The sequence below is a fragment of the Mugil cephalus genome, chromosome 9, assembly GCF_022458985.1.
Source record: "Mugil cephalus isolate CIBA_MC_2020 chromosome 9, CIBA_Mcephalus_1.1, whole genome shotgun sequence".
Classification (NCBI taxonomy): Eukaryota; Metazoa; Chordata; class Actinopteri; order Mugiliformes; family Mugilidae; genus Mugil; species Mugil cephalus.
The window spans coordinates 25,649,503-25,674,653 of NC_061778.1; the positions used below are offsets into that span (position 1 = coordinate 25,649,503).

The following is a 25,151-nucleotide window of genomic DNA, read 5'->3' on the forward strand; positions in this document are numbered from 1 at the left end:
GCGGGTTGGTATGGAGTGGTACATGCTAACAGCTGGCAGAAGTGGGACGTCTACCCCTGAGTGTGTGTGTGTGTGTGTGTGTGTGTGGGTTTGGGTGGGGAGACTCCACAAATCACCAACTTTTTTTGTTGTGTTTACAATAACTGCAGCACCCCCTCTGTCTGTGCCCGCCCAAGTGTGCGTGAATGCACACGGGACAAACAACTCCAGGCCAATCAGACTACTAACATCTTCCCCCTTCTTCTTCTTCTTCTTCTTTGCTTATCTTTGTGTCTTTTCGGCGCCCCTCTTGCAGAGTAGCGGAGTTAAAGATTGTGGTTTCATTACGCTGTTTGTTTTTCTCCCCGGAGGCTACGGGTCATTAGTGTTATTGATGGACACTCAGTACAGTCCCAGGGAACAGATCAAGACGGAGCAGAGCAGCCGTGCACATGGTTTTAATATGACGACTCTAATCAGGACAGGCGTGGTGGCAGAACCTCTTGGAGCCTGCTGCAGAAATCATCTCTCTTTACTGGATTCAATGAGAAAATCAGGTCATCTGCTCCAATTTGGAAAGGAGCTGGTGCTCAGATTAGGCTTTCTCTACTCGTGGAGCTACTTGAACATGCAACGTATACATCAGTGCTGGACCACATATACTTCAGTTAATTACTGTATACCCTCAACCACTCACTCATCTGCAATCTGTTCAATGACCTTTTTTTTCTGCACTGAGCTCCACCCAGTGGTGTAAATAGTGATGTGCACCCGTATCTGTCCCTGTGTGTTCAAACATGAACTAATCAAATGAATTAACTCAAATATAGTCTCCAGTCAGGACTTACAGTGAGATCAGTTCTGCTAAAAGATCCAAGAAACTGTTGCCCGGGCTTGTAGTGCCACGAGCTGACAGATTCAAATCAAAGACACGCTCTTTACGCCACACACATCCAGAGTGTGGGAGAGTTTCTTGATACGCATCTTTTTGCAGCTCAGACTTTTAACATTTATTTTTTCAGGCAACAACCAAACAAATGGTGCAGGACGTGTTGAAATGATTTCCCCCCTCGTTCTTTTATCTGGGCAGGCAGCTTCGTCAGCTGGAGTTCAAAACGCCGCAGGCCTTCTGGGAGATCTGGTTCAGTGCAGAGGGGGAGAAATTATCTCTGGGACGCGAAGCCATGGCAGCGAAGTGATAGAATCTCTTTTGCAAAGAGTGGCGAATGCTAAATTACAGCCAAAAAGTACCCGTGATGTGATCTCACCTTTTACGGGCTATTTCATCGCCAGTTTCCTGCACTTCTCTCTTTCTCTCCCTCCTGATAAGCTCGCATGTGTACCGTTCCCCCCCCTCACCCCAAAAAAAAAAAAAAAACATTTCAGCACAAAGGCCGGCTTTATTCGTTCACTTGCATTAAAACAAAAGTGGCTTTTCATTTTCTAATCGGGTGAATTCAAAGGATGCCTGAATCGGCTGCTCCTTCTAACAGGATTGATTGAAATCTAAAGCGCATGCTGCATCCACGTAGCAGCGCTATGAGAAGAAGAGGATTAGGCCTCCTCTATCTCCTGGTCTCATCGCTCCGATGTATTTTAGCGTGCCAGCTCCTCGTTTGCGGCGCTCCTTACCTAGCATTACTTGCGCACGGCTGATCCAGCGGCGCAGTGGCCACCCAGAGCTGGTTGGATGGATGGCCTCTCTGGGCCTGTTTGACTGGAAACAGGTGTGTGTCATCTGAAGATGAAGGCCCGGCCGATAAACATTATTGGAGAACATCTGCTGCTTGTCACAACACAGGGCGAGCCGGAGCGCTCCGCCATTCATCAGCCACACCGGAGAGTGGGTGTGGGGGGCTCCGTCCTCCGCTGGTGAGCTTGTTCGCCCATCACTCACCCCGGGGATGCTGGATATGGGGGGTGCATGCTCGGTCCAGGCACCTGCCCGCCTCCGCCCGACCACGGCCGCCTCCGGCCGATGGAAGGGAAAATGCTCCAGTGCACTTGAAAAATGCCTCGGGGAGAGAGCGCACTAGCTCTCCGGTGCCGACACCACACACACACACACACACACACACACACCTTACAACACCACAGGACCCTGCTCAGGTGCCCCCCGCCTCCCACCCTTTCACTTTACTATCAGGGAGGCAGGCGTGGCCTTAATGCTTGACCCTGCCCCGGCTGATGAGAGATGCCTGCTAGTAGCCTTGCACAAATGTGCGCGCTGACACACACACACACACGCACACACAGGATTCCATAGTTCTCCATGGCAGCTGGAACCTCTCTGCCCTTTTTTTTTTCTACATCCACCCAGAAATCAATACCATGCAACATCGCGTTCAAAGCACACGACTCACAGATAGATGTGGCTGTTGTTATTTATTCGGCCCATGGCTCTTTCTCTCCTTTTCCGCTCGAGACACGACCGCGGATGAAAAAGACACATCCACGAAATGAAAATGACTGAAAATATCAATTTTATACAATGTAGCACCACAAATATGCCAGGAAGTGAACACAGTAGGTGACAAGTGGTATGACTGGCACAGACCTGAGAGATGATACAATACAGTTTGGGCAAAAAAAAAACAACAAAAAAAACATGTGATCTTATCTTGAATGGAGTCCCACATGAAATCACCAGCAGCAGCTAACTCCATGAACACAGAAGTGAAGAGGTTTGCATGCAGTGTTGTGCAACCAGCACACTGGACTTGTGTTTGTAATACTGCTGATGTGTCACATTAAGGTGTGGGAGTAAAGGCAGCACAATAAGTCAAGGCGTGTTTCAGATGATTGTGGTTTCCCACATTAAAGCTTGTAATAATCTTTTATCATTTAGGAAATCATGGCTTTTCTCAAAGAATGCATCTTTAAAAATAGAAAACATGAAAATGTATCTCAAAACCCGACAAATACGAAATATGTAAGTGATATGTTTAGTTTTGTTTTTCTGTTCATGACATAGACTCATTTCAGTGTTTAGCTGGTCACTATAAAATACATAATAATCCGTTCTGCTCTGGATCTTATTTTTGTATCTTGCATGTTCTGTCTCTGGACAAGTTGGTGTTTTACTTTTTGGAATAAGTGAATATTGTTACTCGTATATTTCTAAATATGTCTTAGACATTTAATTTTAACCAGAAATATGCTTGGCATTCTTTTATGCAAAGTGTAGAGTTTTTTTATGGACACACACAAAAATAAAAATGCTGGCAGTGGCTGCTGAGGTCCTCGCGTCTTATCGAAATGCACTTAGGAAACTTAACCTTTCACAACACAATAAATGTCAAACTGGAAAGAAAATGATCCACTTTCAATCAGCGCTGGTAACAAATGGGATGCAGGTATTTTTGGTGTGTATTGCTAAGAAGCCCGTGTAAGTCTGGAGTTGAAATCTCAGACAGACTGGGGTAAGTTGGAGTTTATGGTCCTTTGAAGGCCTCTCACATGCCCGGCCCTCTGGTCGATTGTCTCGAGCTTCAGGCTTAGTGATGGACTGCCAGTTTTCTGACAGCTGAGTACCAAGTTCACAGAACGTATTAATGCTAACATCACCTTTACCAAGATGATCTGAGTAATGCCTCACTGAGCCAAGTCCAGGCAGCCGTTTGCACCTCTGCTTGGGTTATGTGGTTTTGCTGCCCGCTCTTCTCTTTCTCTGGGATGCGGAGGAGTTCAGTGCTCCTGGGGTTTGGTGCAGCAGGGCTGAAAGAAAAAACAGCAAGAAGACATCAGCACTATTTGGAAACCAAAAGCAAATGTTCTGGGGTTTCTGGAGGAGAAGTAACTGCTATGTAGTCTCCCGTGTGCTTGGCTTTGAGGAGGTAAAATGAAGACAGCCTCGAGCCCGGCTTCATGCTGGGTGCAGATTAAAATAACTGTCAGCGGACAGGAGCAGCTATTGAGGCAGACAGGGTGACACGGGGAGTGATGGGGCTCAGCCTCTCACACTTCACGACACAGTATTTCACTAAAGCTGGTTCAGCTTTACAGCCCTTGACCCTTGGCGCGCGTGTGTGTCGGTGCGCATGCTCCTATTTGGCTTTATCTCATGGGCTACGTGTTGGAGCCGGTGAGTAGAAGCTTGGGTTCACCTTCGCTACAAGTCGGGCCGAGCCAGGTGAGCGGGCACTGGCATCGCCCGTTCACCCCGTCACAGTGGGCCCTGTGGGAACACTGGCACGGCAGGGAGCAGCCGGGGCCAAAACGCTCTCCACCACAGCCTGGGACAGAAAATAAACAAAGTGGAAGGGGAAGACATATTAAAAATAAAAAAGGAAAAAGTTTCTGTGTGAAGGACAAAATGGGAATTGTCCAGGTTTAGTTTGATTGCCGTGTCATGGCGCCTCACTTTCTTCACATCTCTGGCCCGTCTTTCCTGGGGGGCAGAGGCACCGTCCTGTCGATGGGTCACACGGGGCCTCACCGACGCAGTCGCATGACTTTGCACAACTCAATCCAAAGCTGCCGGCTTCACATCCTGAGAACCGAAACACACACCATTGTATCACAGTGGTTATGAACACACCCATTGTCTTCTTTGATTACCTCTCCCCTACACGCTTCAACATTTATAACTTCCTTATTACATATGACAAAACAGGAGTGTGCTCAGTGTTTTTGAGAATGAACCTGAACGTCTGTGTGTCTAACATTATTACTGAATCCAACATTTCTATAATTCACACAGTTTTTTTATGCCATTTTATCTAATTGTACAAAGTTAAATCTGCATCTTTAGAAAGTGGTGACAGTCAACACATTCTATGTTTTCTATCTATACTAAGATGTTCAAATGTGTTCAACTGTGAGATCAAAATACAAAAAAAAAGAACAAAATTCTCATGTTGTCACACAGACACACAGAGATGGAGCCAGCTCTGTCTTCAGAGCATGTTGCTGCCTTCCAGCTGCTCGTCAGTGCTCAGTCATGTCTCCCGCTGGTGCTGAAGTGGCCGTTTAGGCACTCACACCGCAGCTGAGAGACCCCGAGCAGGCAGGAGGGCACGCAAGATGTAACAAGGATGCATTAAGCGGTCGGGAAACACCTGTCTCTCATCAAATAACCAGCCTGCCTGCCCACCTAAAAGTCTGTCTGTCTGCCAGCACATGTTCTCATTTTTCTTTTTTTCCTGTCTTTATTTGGAAATCTCTTTTACATTCATATCTGTCCAGGCAATGTTTTTTTAATGAATGAAAGATGACAGTGTTTATCTTCACTGTGCCACTGAATCATCCCAAAAACAAAATATTTTAAGGACGACTAATCCATTCTGTCAAATAAGTGTCTGTGACTTCAATTCAATTAGTTTAACTTTGTCACAACAAAACATTTAATTCCCTCGAGATGAATGTACTCACGTCTTTGGCACTGTGGGCCATAGTATCCAGGTGGACACAGACATTGACCTGTGACATGGTCACATGCTTGCCCCACCTTACAGTCACAGGTATGGGCACAGTTAACTCCAAAATAACCAGGAGGACAATCTGTGAAGAACACAAGAAAGACATTTTAGGTCAAAGTTAAGTGTCCATGTATTCACGCTGTAGAAAGGTTCATCAAGTCAAAGACTGTCACTTATAAGTAAAGAACAGATCACATCCATTTCAACAAAACCTCTAATAGCCTTATCATCAAGTGTGTTTTATTGTATTATGAATGAAAGTTAGCATACTGTGTTGACAGGAGGGGCCATAGTATCCAGCAGTACAGCTGCAGCTGCCAGTGAAACGGTTGCAGGTCCCATTGTTAAGACATGAACAGTCTTGTGCACATTGGAGCCCATATTTTCCCTGTGAACAGGCTACACAAAGAAATGCTGATTAATACATTAAAGCTACAGCGCAGAATGTTTGTCACCCCCTTCTGGCAGTGGCAGTAATTACACCAACACTACTGGCTCATGTATTCATTTTTGTCTGAAGCATAAAAACTTTCTTGGACACTTCCCACATTCTATTTTATTCTCATTAACTAACAGAAAACCTAGGTTACACTCATAACTCATTTTTCCACCACAGTCTTCATTGCTGTGGGCTACTACATTCCATCATTATGGTTGCCCCCCTCATCAACTTCTGGCAAAACAATCTTTGTATATTGACGAAAAACACACCACTTCCAGTGCGCCAGCATGGTCACGCTGCAAGGAAAACCGATTTAAAACTCCAGTACATAATGAAATTCTGGGCTGTTTACCAGGTGCTAATTAGCGCAATGTAAAGAGACCTCCATTCATCCATCCATGCACTTTAGCTTCAACACATTAGTATTAGTTATTACCAACAACCTAATTCACAAGAGTGGGACACATGTGCCTGAATGACAGTTATCAGAATTCTTCAGCTCTGTAAAAATGTCTTTAAATCAGTACTTGGAAATGAGACTTTTGAGCCAGTAATGCAGGTGAAAGATTTATGGCGCATTTACAGCATATAGTCGAACAAGAGTGAAACAACAGTTAAACAGTTAAATAAATGACATCCATACATAGCAGAGAAGATAAAGTTTCAAACAGGAATGAAACAGAGGAAAAACAGGAGATGAGTGAAAGGACCTAAAGGCAGGATTTTATTAATGTCTAGTGGTGAGGACGTACAAACTACAGTGGCTGACGAATTAAAATTAAAAAGTCTTATATAATGCTATTGTGAACTGTGTTCTGGGAAACTCTACATTAAAGCTGAGCCTCTGCTCAGATCTCTTTAAGATCATATGCTCATATATCTGTCAATATAAAATATTTTCATAAACAACTGAAAATGTGTCTAAAAAAAGTCTAGAAATAACTATTCTATTTGGTTGCTGCCATTAGATCCTCTTAAATCCTGCACACTGGTCCTTTAAATGCCAACTCAATTGGATCATGTGATTGCTGGACGTAAACTACTGCACTTTTGAGTAATGATCGCTGTCTCTACCAGTGGTGTTGTTTGTTGTTCCTATTCAGATTTTTGATTTCCCATGACCAGAACCCACTTCCATTCAGTCTGGATTATTTAATGTTGTGTCTGTATTTGACGTTTTACCAGTGCTGCAGTGACGTCCGGTCCAGCCCAGTCCACACTTACAGGACCCATCAACAGGGTCACACAAAGCCCCATTCTGACAGCTGCACGTGTGTCTGCACTGAGGGCCGTAGCGCCCCCTCGGACATGCTGGAGGAAGAAGAAGAAAGAAGAAATGAGACAAGGACCGCAGACTCTTCTGCTCGGCAATCACACCAGTGGGAGCAACACATCACAACACACATAACTGCACTAACTTTCCTGTTTATTTAAGCAACAGTTCATTAAAGGGATGGCAAAGTAGTCTAATTTGGCGCTGATATAAAAGAATAATCATGTTTCTCTGGGTAATTTAGATTGGGAAAACAATAAGCAAGCCGTCTTTGATTTCCCTGTTTATTTATTTGCTTCCTTGCCAAATCCAGCGACACGGAACACAGAGAATGAGCTACTTATAGGTTTCTGTAAACATTCAACAAGACGAACTTAGGAGGTGGTATGCCCCAAGTACATGCAGGAGGCTAAAGAAGAGAACATTTAGTGCGAGCAGTGCTGGAAACCCCCGTTCACAATCCAGCTGAATTGCTGATAAAGAGAGAGATTAAGAAAAGTGCACTCTGCCTCTGTTTTCCCGGGAATAAAAGCCCTGTGATCATCAGAGGCCTTAAACCGAGGAAATGGAGAATTTGTTACTTAAATATACAGTGACAAATCTTGAAAACTACACCCTCATTTTAGCGGTTGTTTCTCACTTTTTAGTTGGGACTCCTATTTCTGAGGAACTCATTAGAGCCACTAGTTCCCAATGATGCGTGTCGCCCTCAGTGATGACTCTTTGTATACTCAGCAGGATGGTAAAAGATAAAAGGCTAAATAAAAATCTAGTTTGAGATCTGTGATAGGATTCTGCTCGAAGGAAAACTGTGAATTGGCTATTGGAGTTCAGCAGACAGTCATTTGTTCTTGCCCCAGAACTGTCACTAGAATTTAAATGTGCGGGTATGCATTCTGTTTAGTGGACACCAGTGTTAAACTCCATAAGCACAGGTAGAGTCCTCTACAAAAGCACGTCTATTAGAAAAAAAAGCGTTTTTCTAATTTTCTAATAACTAAATTTCAAATACATTAATCAGGTTTAATGAAAGCAAGAGGCACATGTTTAGTCTTACCTTGTTGGCAGGACTGTCCCATCCTACCAGGGCCACAGATACACCTGCCCGTTGCTGGGTGGCACTGACCTCCTTCACCACAGGAGCACAGCTTAGCACAGTCCTTCCCATAGTACCCACTTGGACAACCTGCCAAAATGAACATGCTTCCAGTCACACCTAAATACAAATGACCAAACAGCATCTACTGCCAAAGTGACCCTGACCAAGGCAAAGACCAAGGTGCTGGTATACCACACAGGAATGTCAAGGGCTGAAAACATAAGCAAATGTCGATGATGCAAAAACAAAAATGAAAAAGAAAAAGAGTAAGCTCTACCTCTTAGGTGGAAGACTAATAGAAGAATGTGTAAAAACAGAGACATTAAAGACTCCTCCTTCTTTTCTTCTTTCTTGTCATCAAATAGAATTCTCCATTACAACACTTGTTGTGTTTGACATACAGTATGTGGAGATTATCGGTCACCCAATAAACGGTACATCTAAAACAAAGCTAAAAAAACAAAGTTAAAACAAAGCGACTTTTAAAATGATTTTCTGGAAGAAGTTTCACTGGTTTGAGGGTTGTCGTTATTTAGGTCTTTTTGAGGTTCCAGTTGCCTTGTTCTATATTTGCTATGTTAAGAAATCCCCAAAATACTAAGTACAATTAATGACAATCAAAGGCTCATTTTCATTCAACAGGATGATCCGTTCAAGGTTTCTTGGCTTACTCAAGCTGCAGTCAGTTCCAATGTAGCCAGGAGGACAGTAGCAAGTTCCAGTCCTGAAGTCGCACCGACCACCATTGATGCAGCTGCACCTGGACTTGCAGTTTGGCCCAAAAGTCCCCGCTCGGCATCCTGGAGAGAAACCAGAGAAGGGAAGGTGATTGTTGGCACGCCGTTTAAGTGTGTGACCCATGTTACTAAAGCAGGCAGGTAAGCACTGGTTAAAAATCTGATCATCTTACAGACAGTAAATACAATCCTTTAATTCCCCGGCACCAAACGTGCAGCATGTACCTTTCTGCCACGTTCGCTTTTATTAAACTCAGTTTATAATCAAACAAATGTTAGCACCTGCCTTACATTAGTCCAGACCCACAACAGAAAACTAATATGCTGCACTTACGTAGCTCACAGCGCGTCCCATAGTAGCCAGGTAAGCAGCTACATTTACCCGTCACAGGATGGCACTGCTCCTGGTCTCCAGAACATCGACACAGCTGACTGCAGTTTGGTCCAAACATGCCAGGAGGGCAGGCTAAGAGGACGCAACCACAAACATACAGTATTACTCACATATCAGAAAAACAGTGAGGAAAGGAGTGTAGGTTCTTCAGAATGTAATACTCAAATCAGTTATAGCTAAAGGAACTTTTATAATATATTTATTATATATTTTTATGAATTTTTCATTCATGGGGTTGGGTTAGCCTACCCCAACCCTAACCCTAGGATTAGAATGTAAACATATACGGACTGATCAAATTCACAATGTCATTATAACGTAGTTTTCTTAGTGTTTCCCAGAATCTTGATTCTATTTTTGCACATGAAAAGTGAATGAATTCTTATTAATGAAACTCAAACATGGTGTTATTAATTTCTGACATTGTTCAGCTATGCGTAGCATTGGCTAAACTGACACAGCAGATAAGGCCTGAAAAATGCCCACATTCAGTAGTTTGTGGGAACAAATACACGTGGCATTTCCCTTTCCTTCCTCAGATTATTCTGTGAACGTACTGGGACATTCAGCATTGACAAAACCAAAACTCCCAACAACTTTCCCCTGGTGCCCAAACACAGGCAGACACAGAAGGACATTCTTTCACACACCCTTTCTGCATACATATGTACACGCTCATCACAATAATGAATGAAGTCCCCGGACAATCAGTCATAGCGAACAAGATGAATCTGTGAACCGAGCATGTTTTCGGGTGAGACCGCAGCACTCAGCTACTCAGTCAGGCAGCAGCAGGCAGCGTGGGGGACAGATAAGAAAGGACTCCAGACTAAAGAGGCAATTACGGCGCTGTCATTATGCATGTCTGCCTTCCAAAAGCCCTTATCCGCCGCCGAGGAGACAAAAACAATGCCTTCTGTTTTACTTGGCAACCGGTGTGTAACATTTATCAGATGTCTGGGGAGTGTGTGAGGAGAGGAAGGGAGCCGAGGCCGTGAGAGGAGGGTGTGTGTGTGTGTGTGTGTGTGGTGAAGGGCTGAGTAGTGAAGCTGCTCGTATACAGTCCTAAAGGCTCTGGTCTAAATAATGAAACGTTCGCATAGTCTATGTGATAGCGGGGTCTTGCAAAGGGGTGGAGTGCATTTCCTAGAATGGAATAAACAATAATCTGTCCCAGGAGGATGAGGAACCATTTTAATCAGCATTAAGGGAAAGATTCTCGGTGATCACTTCAATCCCTTGATGCTTTTTGTTAATGAAGCAAGTGGTGCATTTCAAGGAGTGTTTCTATCAAGAAGGCACAAATGTCAGGCTTTAAACACACAGCAGTCATAAATAAGGACATTTGTGAAACACTAAAAATGTTGGTGAGGATTTAACCCAGCTGCCACTCACCTTACCATTAAAATGAAAGTGTTTTGCTGAGACGGATTTGCTTTTCTCTCTTACTTTTCTCGCAGCCAGGCCCTGTGAGTCCAGGCGGGCAGCCACAGCTCCCTGTCTCATGGTGGCAGGACACTCCAGCCTGGCACTGACACCTCTGGGCACAGGAAGCCCCGTAGAACCCCGGGAGGCAAGCTGACACACACACACACACACACACGGACAAACAGTCACTTTACTCTCATGTCATTGATTGCCAGTCTCATTCAAGTCACAGTTTCCTCGGCCGCGTGTAAACTCACATTTGTCACACCTGGCTCCCCTCCAGCCTGGCTCGCACTCACAGCGGCCCGTCACATGGTGGCAACTCGAACTATGGACGCAGTCACACCTCTGCGTACAGCCCTCTCCGAAGAATCTCTCAGAACAGGCTTCAAACAGAAAACATGCACGCTCAGCATACAACATTAGGGTCCAAAGTTTTATAAAGCTTTTTATACGCTGACAGCATCTATCCCAGGCTAACTGCACTAATATATCCTGGAGTAAGTAGACCTGATACAAATGTACAGCACAGATAGAGAGGAGACCTCTATATGTTGTAATAGAAGTGCAGAAGAAGTCAAGTCCAACAAATCACCTGACTGACAGAGCTCTCCGATCCAGCCAGGCACACACACACATTTCCCTGTCACTCTGTCACATCTCCCTCCGTTCGTGCAGCTGCAGGCCTGAGCGCAGTCCTCTCCATGACGTCCTTCTTCACACTCTGAGGGGGAGGAAAGGGAAGCTTAAGAGGGAAGTTGCATTCAAAAAATTATTTATCTCAGGAACACAAGAGCCCAGAGGTTAAATTATGAAGACGAAATGATTGGCCAGAAAGAGAACGAGTTGCATCCTTTAGCTTCCTTCCAGCATGCAGCAAATCTACTGTGTGACTCACCTAATTCACAAGCAGCTCCGGTCCATCCTGGTGGGCAGGAACACCGGCCACTCACACTATTACAGGAGCCTCCGTTTTGACACAGACATTGTCCAGAGCAGTGCTCCCCATATTGTCCTACAGGACAGGCTGAACTCACACACACATAACATAATGTTAATTGCATGAATGGCTCCTGAGATCAAGGACATAATGTATATTGTATTTCATACAGTTAATAGAAGAACAATTACAGTTATAAGGTTGAGAAACAATGTTTGCATTCATCTGAAATGAACATTTGAGAGGATAAAACCAGATAAACTGGTGTGTCCTCTAACAAAAATGTCTACTTTACAGTTGTTAGCAACCATTTTTTGAGACTTGTATACAATCATAGACCTTTTTTGATGTCATTACCCAGCAGCACATATTATCCATTAATTCCTGCATACAGTAACCTCTAATCAGACTCTAAACGTGAGTATTGTAAGTTTTAAGATTCCACTCACTGATATTCCCAGATTCTGGGAAAACCCCTGTGGTCCGTTAACAGCTGATAAAATCCAAATAATAATTGCCAAAGCGCTGCAGCATGGTTTACAAACTGGTTACTTTTGATGTAAAGTTTGTCATGCCGCGTGATTAGCTACTCACGCAGTTGGCACCTGTCTCCGGTCCAGCCGGCCGCGCAGCTGCATCGTCCGGTGACGTGGTCGCACCCGCCTCCGTTCTGACACTCGCAGGTCTGACTGCACTGCTCTCCAAAACGACCCTCGGGACATTCTGCCCACACAAACCACACACCCATGCAGACCCACGCACGTAGCGAGGTAAAACACAGCACCCACACACACACAAAACACATTCAGCTTTGTCCTAAAATGCACCACATCCGTTGCAAAAGTATGACATTAAAAGGACATTACAGCTTTTAGCGCACATATTGCAAGTGTCTCCTTAATGATCAAAGTTCAAGATAACATTTGGAGCCGAAGAAAGAGGAAAGTGCGCTAATGACAGAGATGCACCATTAAGTCATGCTAGTGGCTTTCTGCTGACTCTGGCTCTGGAGCTTAGAACCACAAAATGGCAGTGGCAAGAGGAAAGTCTTGAATAAGACTGCAGAATGACAGGCTAAGAACTTTAGTGGGCATTTCACTGCCTTCATTAAAACAAGAGCATGAAATCCTCTTTAAAAAAACTTGAGCATGAGAACACTGATTGGTTAGCTACTAAAAGGCTCTTCCAAGTTCTCCCTTTGCTAATGTTGATCGCTTTATACATGTGGGTGCACTTATCCAAAGTAGACCTCAATTAAAGCATGTATGCCAGAGGGCACTGTTGTCCTCCCTCCTTTCTCCACCCGTACCCATCCCTAAAAAAGTCAATGGCAGTGTCTCATTATAGAGATAATTGTTCACAAACACATCATAGTTGTGTTTAAGGAGAGGATGTCGTGATGGGCTGCAGTGAGGGCCTCCCTCACACCCTGTTTTAATGATGTGGCTTCCATTACCCAGAATGCAGTGTGGTCCTGCCCAGCCGGCGGTGCATAGGCAGGCTCCTGTGATGTGGTGGCAGCGGGCACCGTTCCTGCACTCGCACATCTGGCCGCAGTCAAGACCGTAAAAGCCGTCCGGGCACACTGTGGGCCAAGATAAAACATCCGACTGGTTAGAACTGGCAGCCGCACAAAAGAGGAGAGGAAAAGGTTTAGATGCCAACAATTTCTTTTTATTCAGTTCTTTCTTTCTCTTTCCTTCCCCACCTCTCACTCCCTCCTCCTCCCACTCTCCCTCTCTGTCCTGCCACCTACTGAAAACACCAATATCAAGTTGCAGTACCATGCTGCGGCTGTTGCAGAGCGTCTGCGTTCGTTAAGTGAGCTCATGTCCCACATGTGCGGTAGATCTGGGCCACATCAAAGATCGCGGCGGCTCGTAGGCCGTTCCTTTTCGGGGGTACGGGGTGCACAAAGAGCCGGTAAATAGAGCACCTGCTGAGTCCTCGGGCCCCACCGACGCACGCGGCAAAACAAAGCCTGGTTACTGTGCTCCTCTAACACAGGTCTACAGAACTGCTGCTGATGCAGGGAGATGCCAGTGTCAGGGTCTGTTTCCCATTCTCAAGGAGAGCTGGAGAGATTGTTTAAGTGTGTCTATAGTCAAGTGACACTCACAGAGTTTGATAAACACAGTGCCTCCCATCCAGGAGAACCCAGCCAGAGGCAGTGGGATGAATGAACCTTTCCACTACTGCGATGTAAATATTGTCTGTAAGCATGACTTCACCAGGGGAGGAAAGAATGACTCTGTTTATTCGCAGCCCATTTTTGATCGCTCAATTTGTCACTACGGAGATCACAAGCTAACTCAAGCGTAATAGTTGCATTTTGCAAAGCAAAAAAAAGTTCTCCCATTCTGGTTTTTATTTACAGGAAGGCTGCCCTCGCTCAGCCAGACTCTGACTGACTGACAGCTGCTGCAGACGTGTCTCTCTTCGAGCAGCCTCCTCTGTTTCCTGTTGCAGTGATATGTGAGAAAATCGGAGCCGGGGCGAGGGTTTGGGTCGAGCCCGTCCCAATTATCTCAGCGGCAGGCCGTTTTTCACTTCACTTATTAATTCTATCTATGAGAGGCCAAAGGAAGCCACAAATTGGGAGTTCAACATAAATGTGTATCTTGGTGGTTTCATATATTCTAAATGCCACAGTAATCAGGGTGTTCCCCTACAGTTAATGCCTCTTAGCCTCCCTCTCCTGCTCCGGTTGATGATGCCGTCTGCTCCTCCTTTTCTGCCTCAAATTGGGAAAAGTGTCTTTTCCTGCTCAGCAGTTTCTGGCCTGGTCATCGCTGTGTTCCCACGCTGACAGCATGACGTCTTCGCCTGCCTCTGTAGTGGTTAGGCTGCGACGTTATTAAAGCTAGCCCGCTGCGGATGCTGTCATTTTAATCCAGCTGTACATGAAATCTGCGGCAGTACTGTAGCAAAATCACTGCTTTTATTGTCTGCTGTTTATTATTATGATAGCACTTACTAACGCCATGGTAACAAGCAGGTCCTGTAGGGAGCACGACAGTTCCAGCACAGTTCTTATAATAAAAGACAACTACAATGAGAGATGTTCTCTTTTAAAGCGATCACATGTTTAACACTCGCCCCTTTCAGCAGTTTACAGCAGTGCACATATTCTATATTAAATCTTCAGGCATTCTGACAATTTTAAATGACTAACTTTACTGTTTGTTTATGCCAGCAGGGGGCGACTGGTCTCTTTATTAACCACAGAGCAGCAATCTGTCATCTGATATTAGCACAGTGTCTGCAAGTGTTTGTAAATGTGGACTCTTCCCTCTGAGTCTTTGTTTATAGGTAGGCACAGAGGATTCAGTCCAACACACACACGCACACACAAACACACACACACACACACGCACACACACACACACGCACACACAAAGACTGTATCACCGTTGAAAGACTCCATCTCTAGACTAAATGAGCTCTTTAAGACAGGAGGATTATTTCCAGATCCCTGGTTGTGTAAGAGCCACTGCTGTCAGCCCATAAAGCAGGTCCAGAGACCACACAGCCGGGGAGAGCAGACCACAGAAATAGAGCGGATAGAGAGAACGTAGAATAGAACTTCCTGATGCCATTCAGGGCGCACACAGTGAAAGAGGTCAGCAAGACGACGACAAAACAGCCCAGTTTCCTCGACAATAACGCGGATGTTCGGTGCTGGTCGGAGCACAGTTCTTTTTACTGCAACCAAATGAACTATTTTGATGCTGACATCAAAGCTTGAAAGTAGCAGGGTCCACGTTAAATGAAGAGGTGGTGCGCTGGACCCGTTTCAGCACAAAGGCCTCTTTCCTCTGATAATACTTAACTGAAATGTTTAGATTCAACCTCAGCGCCACAAGAATGCTCAATAAAACTGCATTTTTGCCATAGTAACAAGCTTTCTGAGTCTTGTGCAGCCAGTCGTTTCTATGAATAACGAGATATAAGGCGTGTAAAAATAACTAGCGTGTACAAGAACGTTGCCAGTGTGAGACTGAGCACTGAGAGTCAGCTCTTTCCATTTTAATTCTGTGATCCAGATGAAGTAGAGAGATCTGGACCTTCTCACAGTGCAGGCCTCTTCCTGACTTCTCCTGAAGGAAGAGGCCCAGCAGAAGACTGAGAAACTGGACACCTCTGTTTGAGGGGAACGGGCCTTCACAAAATAAAACCTGCTCAGACCGATAGCTCCACTTCCACAGCAACGTCCAATCAGAGCGACGACTACATCTGAGGCCATTAGACTGTTATGACTAGGGAAGTGAAGCTCTGTTCTAGTGTGACACAACCATGAATTACGATGCCCCTTGCAATACGAGGCTGGTATGAATGTCTGGGCCGTGGTAGTACACTCACGGTAAATCTTACACTTTGCAATAACATGAAGCCACTTCAAGTCGCAGGACTATAATCAAGAACAAATCTATTACATTGTTAAAACTCTCAGACTGTTGATATGTCCCACAGTTCAGGACAAACATCATAACGATGAGATGAATATTAGTTACATGAAGGCTTTGCTATGGCAGGGTGCTCGGAAAGACTCTCCAGCCCATGAAATATAGTCCATCTACCCCAGAATGACGAATACAAATTACATCTCGGGATTTTTGTGGTTTTAAAATGGTTTCGCTGATGACATTACACGGGCAATCTGATGATTCATTGAATCTGTACGAATCACCGAAGATGTGGATGAGATTTAAAAATCAGAAGAATGTCCTGCAGCGCCCTCTAGTGTATTAAGAGTGACAATGACATCTGTAATGCAGAGGAGCAGTGCTGCTTTCTGTAGGGAAGGATAAACCCAACGGGTGCATGTATAACGGTAAATAGTCTAGCATTTATATGGTGCTTTTTGATTTTTTTGACCAGTGAGTCATACGCTAATCTGGTGATTCATAAGTTGTTCAGTTTTCTTCATCATGAAGCATCAAATTGTCTCAACTGAGAAGGTTAAATTAAATTTAAATCTTAATTAAATGTAAAAAGTTGCAGATCTCCGTGTTGAATCAAGTTAAATAGAAATGTAAATGTAAACCAGGATCATTGGTCCACTATACACATAAGCCAAATTTGTTTTCTGCATTTAACCCATCTATTTGTAGCATCACTTGGAGCAGTGTGGAGGGTTAGGTGCATTGCTCAACAGCACTTCAGCCTTAGACAACCTACTACGACATTATCAGGATGTCTTTACTGAGAAGCTTCTCTTATCACCCTTATTCAAAGATATGCAGCACATGACTTCTGCAGATTGATACTTATCTTAATTTTGTTGTGAATTGTTTATTAAGTACCAAGTGAATGTCAGTCTTTCACACTTTGCAAATTAAAAAAATGATTTGATAACATTTTAGTTCTATTTATATGGAATAAAATGTGAAATGACCATGAAATATGAGTTGGCTTAGCTTCAGATATTTCCCACAATAGACAGCATCAGAAAAGATCTATGATAACATGAACTAATCAGACAGAGACCATGGATGACTTACGTTTTTCACAGAAAGTGCCGGCGTATCCAGGGGAGCATGTACAGGCTCCACTCACATGGTCACACAGGGCTCCATTCTGACACTGGCACTGTTGTAAACAGTCCTGACCATACCTGCCTTCCCCACACTCTGAAGAACACGAGATCAAGAGTATATGAGGCAACATTATGTTTAAAAATCTTAAACTTTTCACATCAGAAAACTAGCTGCAGAGTGCTCTAAATGACACAGTATATTCTCAATTCTCAAAACAAAATTTGTACAAATAATATTTTATACATTAAGCAAATACAAACACACATGTTAACAAATAAGGAAGTTCCTTCCAGTTTCGTACTTTAACTTAAAAGCTGCTATAACTTCAACCACCCCATGGTGGCAGCATCTACTAAAACAACTTACTCTTTTCACAGCGCTCTCCCGTGAAGCCAGACTCACACACACACTGACCACTGACTGGATCACAGCCCAGGGAGCTGTCCTGGCACTGGCATTCAGTCGTGCACCCTTGGCCCCAGAAGCCAGGTTCACATGCTGTGAAGTTTTGCAAAACATGGCAGTGAAAGTTAACATATGTCAAATGATGTTCTATCTCTGCTATTCTGTCATCAAAGTTATCTCATCTGTCTGGCACACTAGTTCTTACATGCTGCACAGTCATGGCCTCTTTTGCCAGGAGGGCAGATGCAGTGTCCACTCTGTGGGTCACAGCTGGCATCAGGGCGGCAAGAACAACGTGTTAGACAGCCTGGTCCATAGTACCCTGCCGGACACTCTATGCACAACAGTGATTGATCAGAAAACTGCTCCAGTCATTACTCCCTTTGGTTTTTTAATCATCCAACAGAGACGCAAAGAAGGTCCACTCATATGTGACTATGATATTCATCATAATACTATTTTCTGGAACTGAATACAAACTCACCATGCTGGCAGAGGTTTCCAATGAAGCCTGGCTTGCAGTCACACGTGCCACCCTGCTTGTCGCAAGTGCCCCCGTTCTCACAGTCAGGACAAGAAGACCGACACTTTAACCCCCAGAATCCATCAGGGCAGTCTAGGAAGCGGCAAACATCTTTCAGATTAATTCAGCGATAAGCCCCTTATGTCCATTATTTCTCTGTAAAGCCCCAAAGCCAGTTATGCTTGAATCATTTAGGAGACAAATGCATCACATGAGTTTCTGAGAGACGTAAAATGCCTCAAAGGGAGCGTAAGCTACAGAGCAGTAGCGCAAAGAAGCGTGTAATGTTTGTGTAATGGTACTGTTGTCACCCTGCAGCATTATCAGAATAAATTGATTGCTAAAGGAAATTATACCTTCCTGGCATGAGTGCCCCGTTTTCCCAGCAGGACAGATGCACTGTCCAGTTATGGGGTCACAAGGTCCTCCTCTGCAGTCACAGGTCAGACGGCAGTTCTCCCCATGACTTCCAGCTTGGCAGGCTAGCGACACACACACACACACACACACACACACAACACACACAAACAAACAAACAAAATCCAAAACAGTTATAGAGACCATACCCAAGTTTCTGTAGGAAACTTCTGAATAAATAACCATCTAGTGGTGGTACTGTCCAATTCAAACTCCTCCTGTTACAGTTCATGAATGTCAGGATGTATATGCAGCCTCCACTGCACTACCAACACTTTTGCTCCACTCAATTCCACTTATTTAATCCTGTGAAATTCCTATAATTTCAACCTAAAATGCCAAAAACAAACAAACAAAAAAAAACTGCTCTAGAACCATTTGGAGTACAGGCATGGTTCTGGCCTATGTTGAAAGATGACACTAAGATTTTTTCCCCTCAGCTACTGGTACTGAGCAATAGAAGTTTGGGGGAAAAAAGTATTTTAGAGTAAGTACTTTACTGGAAGTCATGTACTGGACCGTTGACCGTTTTTGTTGGAGATGTATCTGCTCTTGGAATACTCTGAGGCTCAGTAAATGAGTCGTATACATTTTTGTGTTCGTGACGAGTCTGACATAAGTGTTTACTGAGCCTGCAGTCAAGACTGTATCCTGAAATGGTGCAATGCATCATTCTAATCTCAGGAAAATAAGCTTTCCAATGATGTATAACACGTGTTGGCACATAGACAGAAGGCTGAGTTAGTTGCGGAAATAGTAGATGGACCCGTCAAGCAACAGCAACAATTTAAGTTGCTTTTTCACCAAACTGTAAGTTAGTCAAGCAGTGTTTTTTATTTGTATTTTGGCACTGTCTTACCCTGCTTTAACTAAATTTCCCCATGGGCATCAGTGAAGTCTTATCTTACATCGAGTTATCTTATCTTATATTAGACATTCATCTGAATTTTGTCGGCCAAAAATGTGTTTTGTGAGGACAATGAACTTGAACTTTGTCCATCAAATTCTAATCAGTTCCTTCTTGAGTCCACTTTAGCCTTTGTATCAAATATAAAAGAAATCCCCTGAAGGTTGTCCTGCGATATCACATTACAATGAATGGGCTGAATGAACTGATGAACAAAAAACTCAAAAACATATTCCTCCGCTGACAGTACGGGGGCCTAAGAAAACAAAAGACAGGATTACACAACACTGAAGAAATTGATTTTGAAAGGGAGATGCAAAAGTGAAAATTAAGAAACAGTTATTCGCTTTCTGTTTATTTATTCAGTCTCAGTCGATAGCTTCTGGAGTAGTAAGTGAAGGAATCTGCCCCTGTCACGACCGGGCCTGCAACTTGATCTAAGTTAAATCCAAGAAAAAGGAATGACTTTTCTATTATTATTATTATTATTTTTTTATTATTATTATTATTCGACAACTCAGCAAGCCTCTGTCTGGACTGCACATATTAGAATACTGTAATCCTGCTCCTGTTGTTCCTCTACTCTGCAAAGACATGGAAAAGTCATGGAGGCTTCCAAACTATATTCAGTACCACTTTAGAGGCGAGCACAGAGGTCTGAACTTTTCACCAACCTGCAGAGTAAACAGCCCAGAGGACATCCCATAGCAGATGAACACTCATCACACTTTAAAATCATGACAAGAACACCTGACCAGGTGAAGTCAAGAGAAAGCCTTATTTATATCATCAACTAAATCCACTCAATCCATCAAAGGTAGCAGAGAATGAATAGAAGAAAGTAAGATGTATATGGTTTATGGGCTATGAAAGAGGCTGGTGGCAGAGGTGGACATATACAGAAACTCATTCATAGATATTTGTATTGCTTTGTGTTGCCAGTATATCAGAAAAGGCGCGCATTTGCACAAGCACAAAGTGTGCAAACACACATGTTGGCACGGGTCAGGCCCACACACTTTACGTACTGTATTCTGATCTCATACTATAGAAGGTATGACCACATGAGCGCACTGTGGATTCAAGCTTTGTGGATGACACACACCAGCAGTGAGTTTGAAACATTTGGAATGCGACAAACGATGTAATGGATGTATCCCATGTGTTTGAAAAGAATCTAAAAAAAAATACTCTGTGTACTTAAAGCTGTAAATTCTTTTATATGCTGGGAAATGTGAGTGTTTAAATCACTTGAAATGATTTCCGATGTCTCACCCAGCTGACATTTATGTCCATGAAGGCCTGCGGGACATCGCTGGCTGCACTCTCCGGTTGCCGGGTCACATGACCCTCCACCTGGACAGTCACATGTCTGCTCACAACCTGCGCCGAAGTAGCCTGGATCACACTCTACATTTGGACATGCAGCCATGTACAAAAGACAAGGGAAGGTTAACATGAGGGACAGTCTAAAATCCAACATTTTGTCAAACTATGTCAAGTCTGTGAGCTTTCGCAGCCCCTCCTAAACCATGCTCCTGTAATCGAGTCAAAACAACATTAGAAGGAAACAGCATGAAATTTAACAGAAACAGAAATTTAACTTGGATCTTTTTAACATTTAAAGAGGCCGATATAGTGATGTGTCCTCTAAATCAACTTCTATCCTCTAGTCCTCTCAATGTCACAATCATTTCAGATAGATAGATAGATAGATAGATAGATAGATAGATAGATAGATAGATAGATAGATAGATAGATAGATAGATAGATAGATGGATAGATAGTATAGTTTTTGTGATATGCTTATACCTTTCTCACAGTGTGGCCCATGGTATGCAGCCTTACAGAAACAGCTCCCTGTCTTGGGGTCACAGCCAGTGGAATGTTCTTGAACACAGTCACATTCCTTGGAACAGCCTGCGCCGTGCGTCCACCTGGGACAAGCTTAGGGGTGGACGGGGCCGAGTTTAAAAGCAGACAAAAGGCATAAGTTAGACATGATGTACAGCAAAGAATGTTTGCATGATACAGCATGAAAAAAAAAAGACATGAGCTATACATGCTCATAAAACTAATGGCAAGCAACAAGGTTTTTGCAAGGTTGAGCAACAAAAACAAATTCTCTTGGCAGTTTTTGTCTGCTAAGGCTTTGGGCGACACAGTTACCCGAGAAAAAATTTCGAAATGAAACCTTGTCGGCTATCACCTTACACGAACCAAACAAACACTCCCAACCGCCATGTTTTCACAGCATCAGACTTCTGCTAGTTTAAGTCATGTGACCACAGCCTCCTGTTTCACTGGATTCATTGAACTTCTTACAAATTAGAATTCATCAGACTATTTGTGCACATACTTTCCTACAAAGCAGAAATATGAAAAGCAATGTTGTTGCAACTGCACTTTTACTGCTTTTTATCGCATATTTAAAACCCTTTAATCACTAACCATTTGGAACTTTAAAACACTGTGTTTTAGAGTTTTGCTGAGATTGCCCCTACTCAACAACAAAACTAAACTGCACTCCACCCTGTCCCTCTCCACTTTGGCTTTATGTTAGGTGCAGCTGCAGGCTCTGGTTACACCCTCTCCACCCTCTCAGTGTCCCGCTGCAGGATGGAGCAGACAGCTGTGAGAATCTGATAATATTTCTTGTGCACATTCTTCCATCATTCAGTTTTAGTCTTAGAAGAGTGAGCAGCTTTCACACAGAGACATTAGGAGCAAAACTTCATAACTATGTCCTTCCGGAGGTTTAGGAGTGCCCCTAAAACACTGGGGGATGTCAACATGGTGACAGAGGAGCTGAAGAACCTTTATTATAAGAGGCTGCTGCCGATAGAGAAATATTATTCCTTCCATCACTTTCACTCGCCGAGCTATGAGGATGCAGACTTTGACAACAAACCAATGGTGCTGGTGATGGGTCAGTACTCAACAGGAAAGACAACGTTTATCAGGTGAGGTTGATCGTTAAAAAAGTGTTGTGTTGTGCATGTACAATATTAAAAAGTGCTGTATCTGAGGGAATGATGACGACAGTGGGGGTTCGTGCCATGCGTGTCTTCAGGTATCTCATAGAGCAAGATTTTCTTGGTAGCAGAGTTGGGCCAGAGCCAACCACTGACTGCTTCACCGCCGTCATGTACGGAGAGAGGGAAGGAATCATCCCTGGGAATGCGCTCACAGTGGATCCAAGAAAGCCCTTTCGAAACCTTGACCCCTTTGGAAATTCGTTTCTGAACAGGTGATAAGGAATCAGGGAAAACTGATAGAGATGAAGGAGAGCGAGGGAGCAAATCATGAATTATTTAGTAATGAAGTGTTTTTTAATCATAGGAAATTCTGTTCACAGTCTGGGACTTAGCAAGGTGGTGTTTCTCCAGTTAATAAGAGGAGGCAGTCTCGAATGCATAACACTTAAGTATTATTTTCTTTGTAGGTTTCAGTGTGTTCAGATGCCGAATCAGGTCCTCGAGAGTATCAGCATAATTGACACACCGGGCATCTTAACTGCTGCTAAAAGGAAACTGAGCCGAGGTGAGCTAGGATGCCTACTTGAGACTGTTAGTGGGGATGAACTGTTGCCGTCGGGAGCACTGAAATTCCTATGGTAAAAGTTATACCTTAGTATTTATAGTTGGTCCAATAAATATTTAATACTAATAAATTAAGCTAAACATAATTTCAATATCTGAAGTCAGAAGCAAAGTAGATGAAAGTAATGTGGCAGTGAGTTGGGAGGAGCAGTGAGTAACTGTCTTGCTTTGTTTTATGGACACATTTTTCTATGGGTGTAACATGGCTTAGGACCAGTGAGGGCCACTGGGATGTGTTAAATGTTCCTCTGTGTCTTGGGGTTCTGAGGCTTGCTGCATTACATATAGTGTTAATGAAAACATTGTGTTTCTTTTCCTTATTCTCAGGCTACGACTTCCCAGCAGTGCTACGCTGGTTTGCAGAGCGCGTGGATAGAATCATCCTGCTCTTTGATGCACATAAGCTGGAGTTCTCTGATGAGCTCACGCGAGCCTTCGGGGCCCTCTGCGGCTATGAGGACAAGTTGCGTGTGGTTCTCAATAAGGCTGACAGGGTGGACTCCCAACAGCTCATGAGAGTGTACGGTTCCCTCATGTGGTCTCTGGGAAAAGTGTTTCGAACCCCTGAGATCTTGAGGGTTTACATCGGATCTTTCTGGTCTGAGCCAAGGCAGATGTGTGACCACTACCAGCTGATTGAGCTGGAGGAAGAGGACCTTTTGGCGGACATAAGAAACCTGCCACGCAACGCTGCAGTACGCAAGCTGAATGACCTGGTGAAGAGGGCACGCTTAGTGAGGGTGAGAGATCATCCGATCCCTTCTAACCCAAACATATGTTGATAAATTCACAGAACCAGCTGCTGATATGGTCTCTGGTCTCATTTGAGTTTTGATTCCTTCACAGGCTCATGCACACATAATCAGCTATCTCAAACAGGAAATGCCAACAATCTTTTGTAAAGAAAGCAAGAAGCACAATCTGATCTACCAGCTTCCTGTCATTTTCACCAAGATCCAGCAACGGCACAGAGTCCCAGCTGGCGACTTCCCTGACTGCACAAAGATGCAGGTCAAACAAACATTTAAATAATTGTCTAAATACAACATTTCAATGTCTTGTGTAGTGTGAGCCTTACGTGTGATTGTCTGCATTTTCAGGAGAAACTCCTGGGTCAAGATTTCTCAAAGTTCAAGTCACTGAAGCCAAGCCTGATGGCTTCTTTGGACAAGCTCCTCACAAGCGACATAGCCAATCTGGTTCCCTTACTCCAACAACAAGAAGTGAAGAAGAGATCCCTCCCGGGCGTGTTGGACGGGGAATTTTTGGGAACATTCAGGCCTGAGCATTACAAGAGAGATCCATTCAAGGAAGTAGCCAGGGATGATGAGAGCAGCGAGTCAGATTTTGATGAGTGGATCGTGGAGAAATATAAACCCAAATATGACGAGATCTTCTACAACCTCAGTCCTAGTGAGGGCAAACTCAGCGGCACCAAAGTCAGAGAGTGGATGACGTCCACTCTCCTGCCCAACTCTGTGCTCGCTCACATCTGGAGGCTGTCAGACGTCGATGGGGACGGCATGCTGGACAATGAGGAGTTTGCACTTGCAGTCCATCTTATTGAGGGAAAACTGGAGGGCTACTACCTCCCCAGAGAGCTGCCCTCTCACCTGGTGCCGCCATCAAAACGGCTAAGTACAGTGAGCGATGTGTCAGCATAAACTTGATAACACAGGGAAGGGAAGGCTGAGGATGTGGACACATTATCTGTGAAATGTTTTGTGAATATAGCGGTTTGATGTTCCAAAAAAACAGAGTATGCAGTGTATGTGCATAAAACCAAATAAGATGTCAGCAGCTGTTGGAGTTTTGTTCATATATTCAAAATAGCAATATACAATGCATTATAAAAAAATAATAAGAAACTACATCAAGAATTACTAATTCAAAGGATGTTATCTTTTTTTCTGACAAATGAATAGCTTCTCCTAATTATTTCACATAACTGTAATGTATTGTTAAATTAGTGATGACATTAAACCTGTGATGATCTAGATCTTTCAGCTTGTGGTAGCATTATCATTATTATTTTGATTACAAGG

The 25,151-nt window shown here is 43.8% G+C and overlaps 2 protein-coding genes across 3 annotated transcripts in view; one reads left to right on the forward strand and one right to left on the reverse strand.

Annotated features, from left to right (window-relative positions):
* Window positions 1-2,345: 2,345 nt before the first annotated feature.
* megf6 (multiple EGF like domains 6) overlaps window positions 2,346-25,151 on the reverse strand; it is a 57,497-nt gene continuing 34,691 nt past the window's right edge. The window contains exons 17-38 of one of the 2 annotated variants that reach the window (XM_047593652.1): window positions 21,317-21,451; window positions 20,756-20,914; window positions 18,537-18,662; window positions 18,142-18,273; window positions 17,863-17,991; window positions 17,619-17,750; window positions 17,217-17,345; window positions 13,169-13,297; window positions 12,307-12,435; window positions 11,671-11,799; window positions 11,368-11,496; window positions 11,030-11,158; window positions 10,794-10,922; window positions 9,285-9,416; window positions 8,885-9,013; window positions 8,172-8,300; window positions 7,024-7,152; window positions 5,670-5,798; window positions 5,353-5,481; window positions 4,343-4,471; window positions 4,086-4,214; window positions 2,346-3,696 (exon numbers count right to left, since the gene is read on the reverse strand). In XM_047593652.1, coding sequence (XP_047449608.1) covers window positions 3,617-3,696; window positions 4,086-4,214; window positions 4,343-4,471; window positions 5,353-5,481; window positions 5,670-5,798; window positions 7,024-7,152; window positions 8,172-8,300; window positions 8,885-9,013; window positions 9,285-9,416; window positions 10,794-10,922; window positions 11,030-11,158; window positions 11,368-11,496; window positions 11,671-11,799; window positions 12,307-12,435; window positions 13,169-13,297; window positions 17,217-17,345; window positions 17,619-17,750; window positions 17,863-17,991; window positions 18,142-18,273; window positions 18,537-18,662; window positions 20,756-20,914; window positions 21,317-21,451 — 2,831 coding nt within the window. In that variant the 3' untranslated portion in view covers window positions 2,346-3,616. The remainder of the gene's footprint in view (window positions 3,697-4,085; window positions 4,215-4,342; window positions 4,472-5,352; window positions 5,482-5,669; window positions 5,799-7,023; window positions 7,153-8,171; window positions 8,301-8,884; window positions 9,014-9,284; window positions 9,417-10,793; window positions 10,923-11,029; window positions 11,159-11,367; window positions 11,497-11,670; window positions 11,800-12,306; window positions 12,436-13,168; window positions 13,298-17,216; window positions 17,346-17,618; window positions 17,751-17,862; window positions 17,992-18,141; window positions 18,274-18,536; window positions 18,663-20,755; window positions 20,915-21,316; window positions 21,452-25,151) is intronic. The other variant, XM_047593653.1, reaches the window with a different exon arrangement.
* On the forward strand, window positions 22,154-25,112 carry LOC125013204 (EH domain-containing protein 2-like). Its single transcript, XM_047593656.1, has 6 exons — window positions 22,154-22,467; window positions 22,578-22,754; window positions 22,950-23,047; window positions 23,434-23,846; window positions 23,953-24,117; window positions 24,207-25,112. The coding sequence occupies exons 1-6, from the start codon at window positions 22,247-22,249 to the stop codon at window positions 24,768-24,770; spliced, it is 1,638 nt and encodes a 545-aa protein (XP_047449612.1). The 5' UTR covers window positions 22,154-22,246; the 3' UTR covers window positions 24,771-25,112.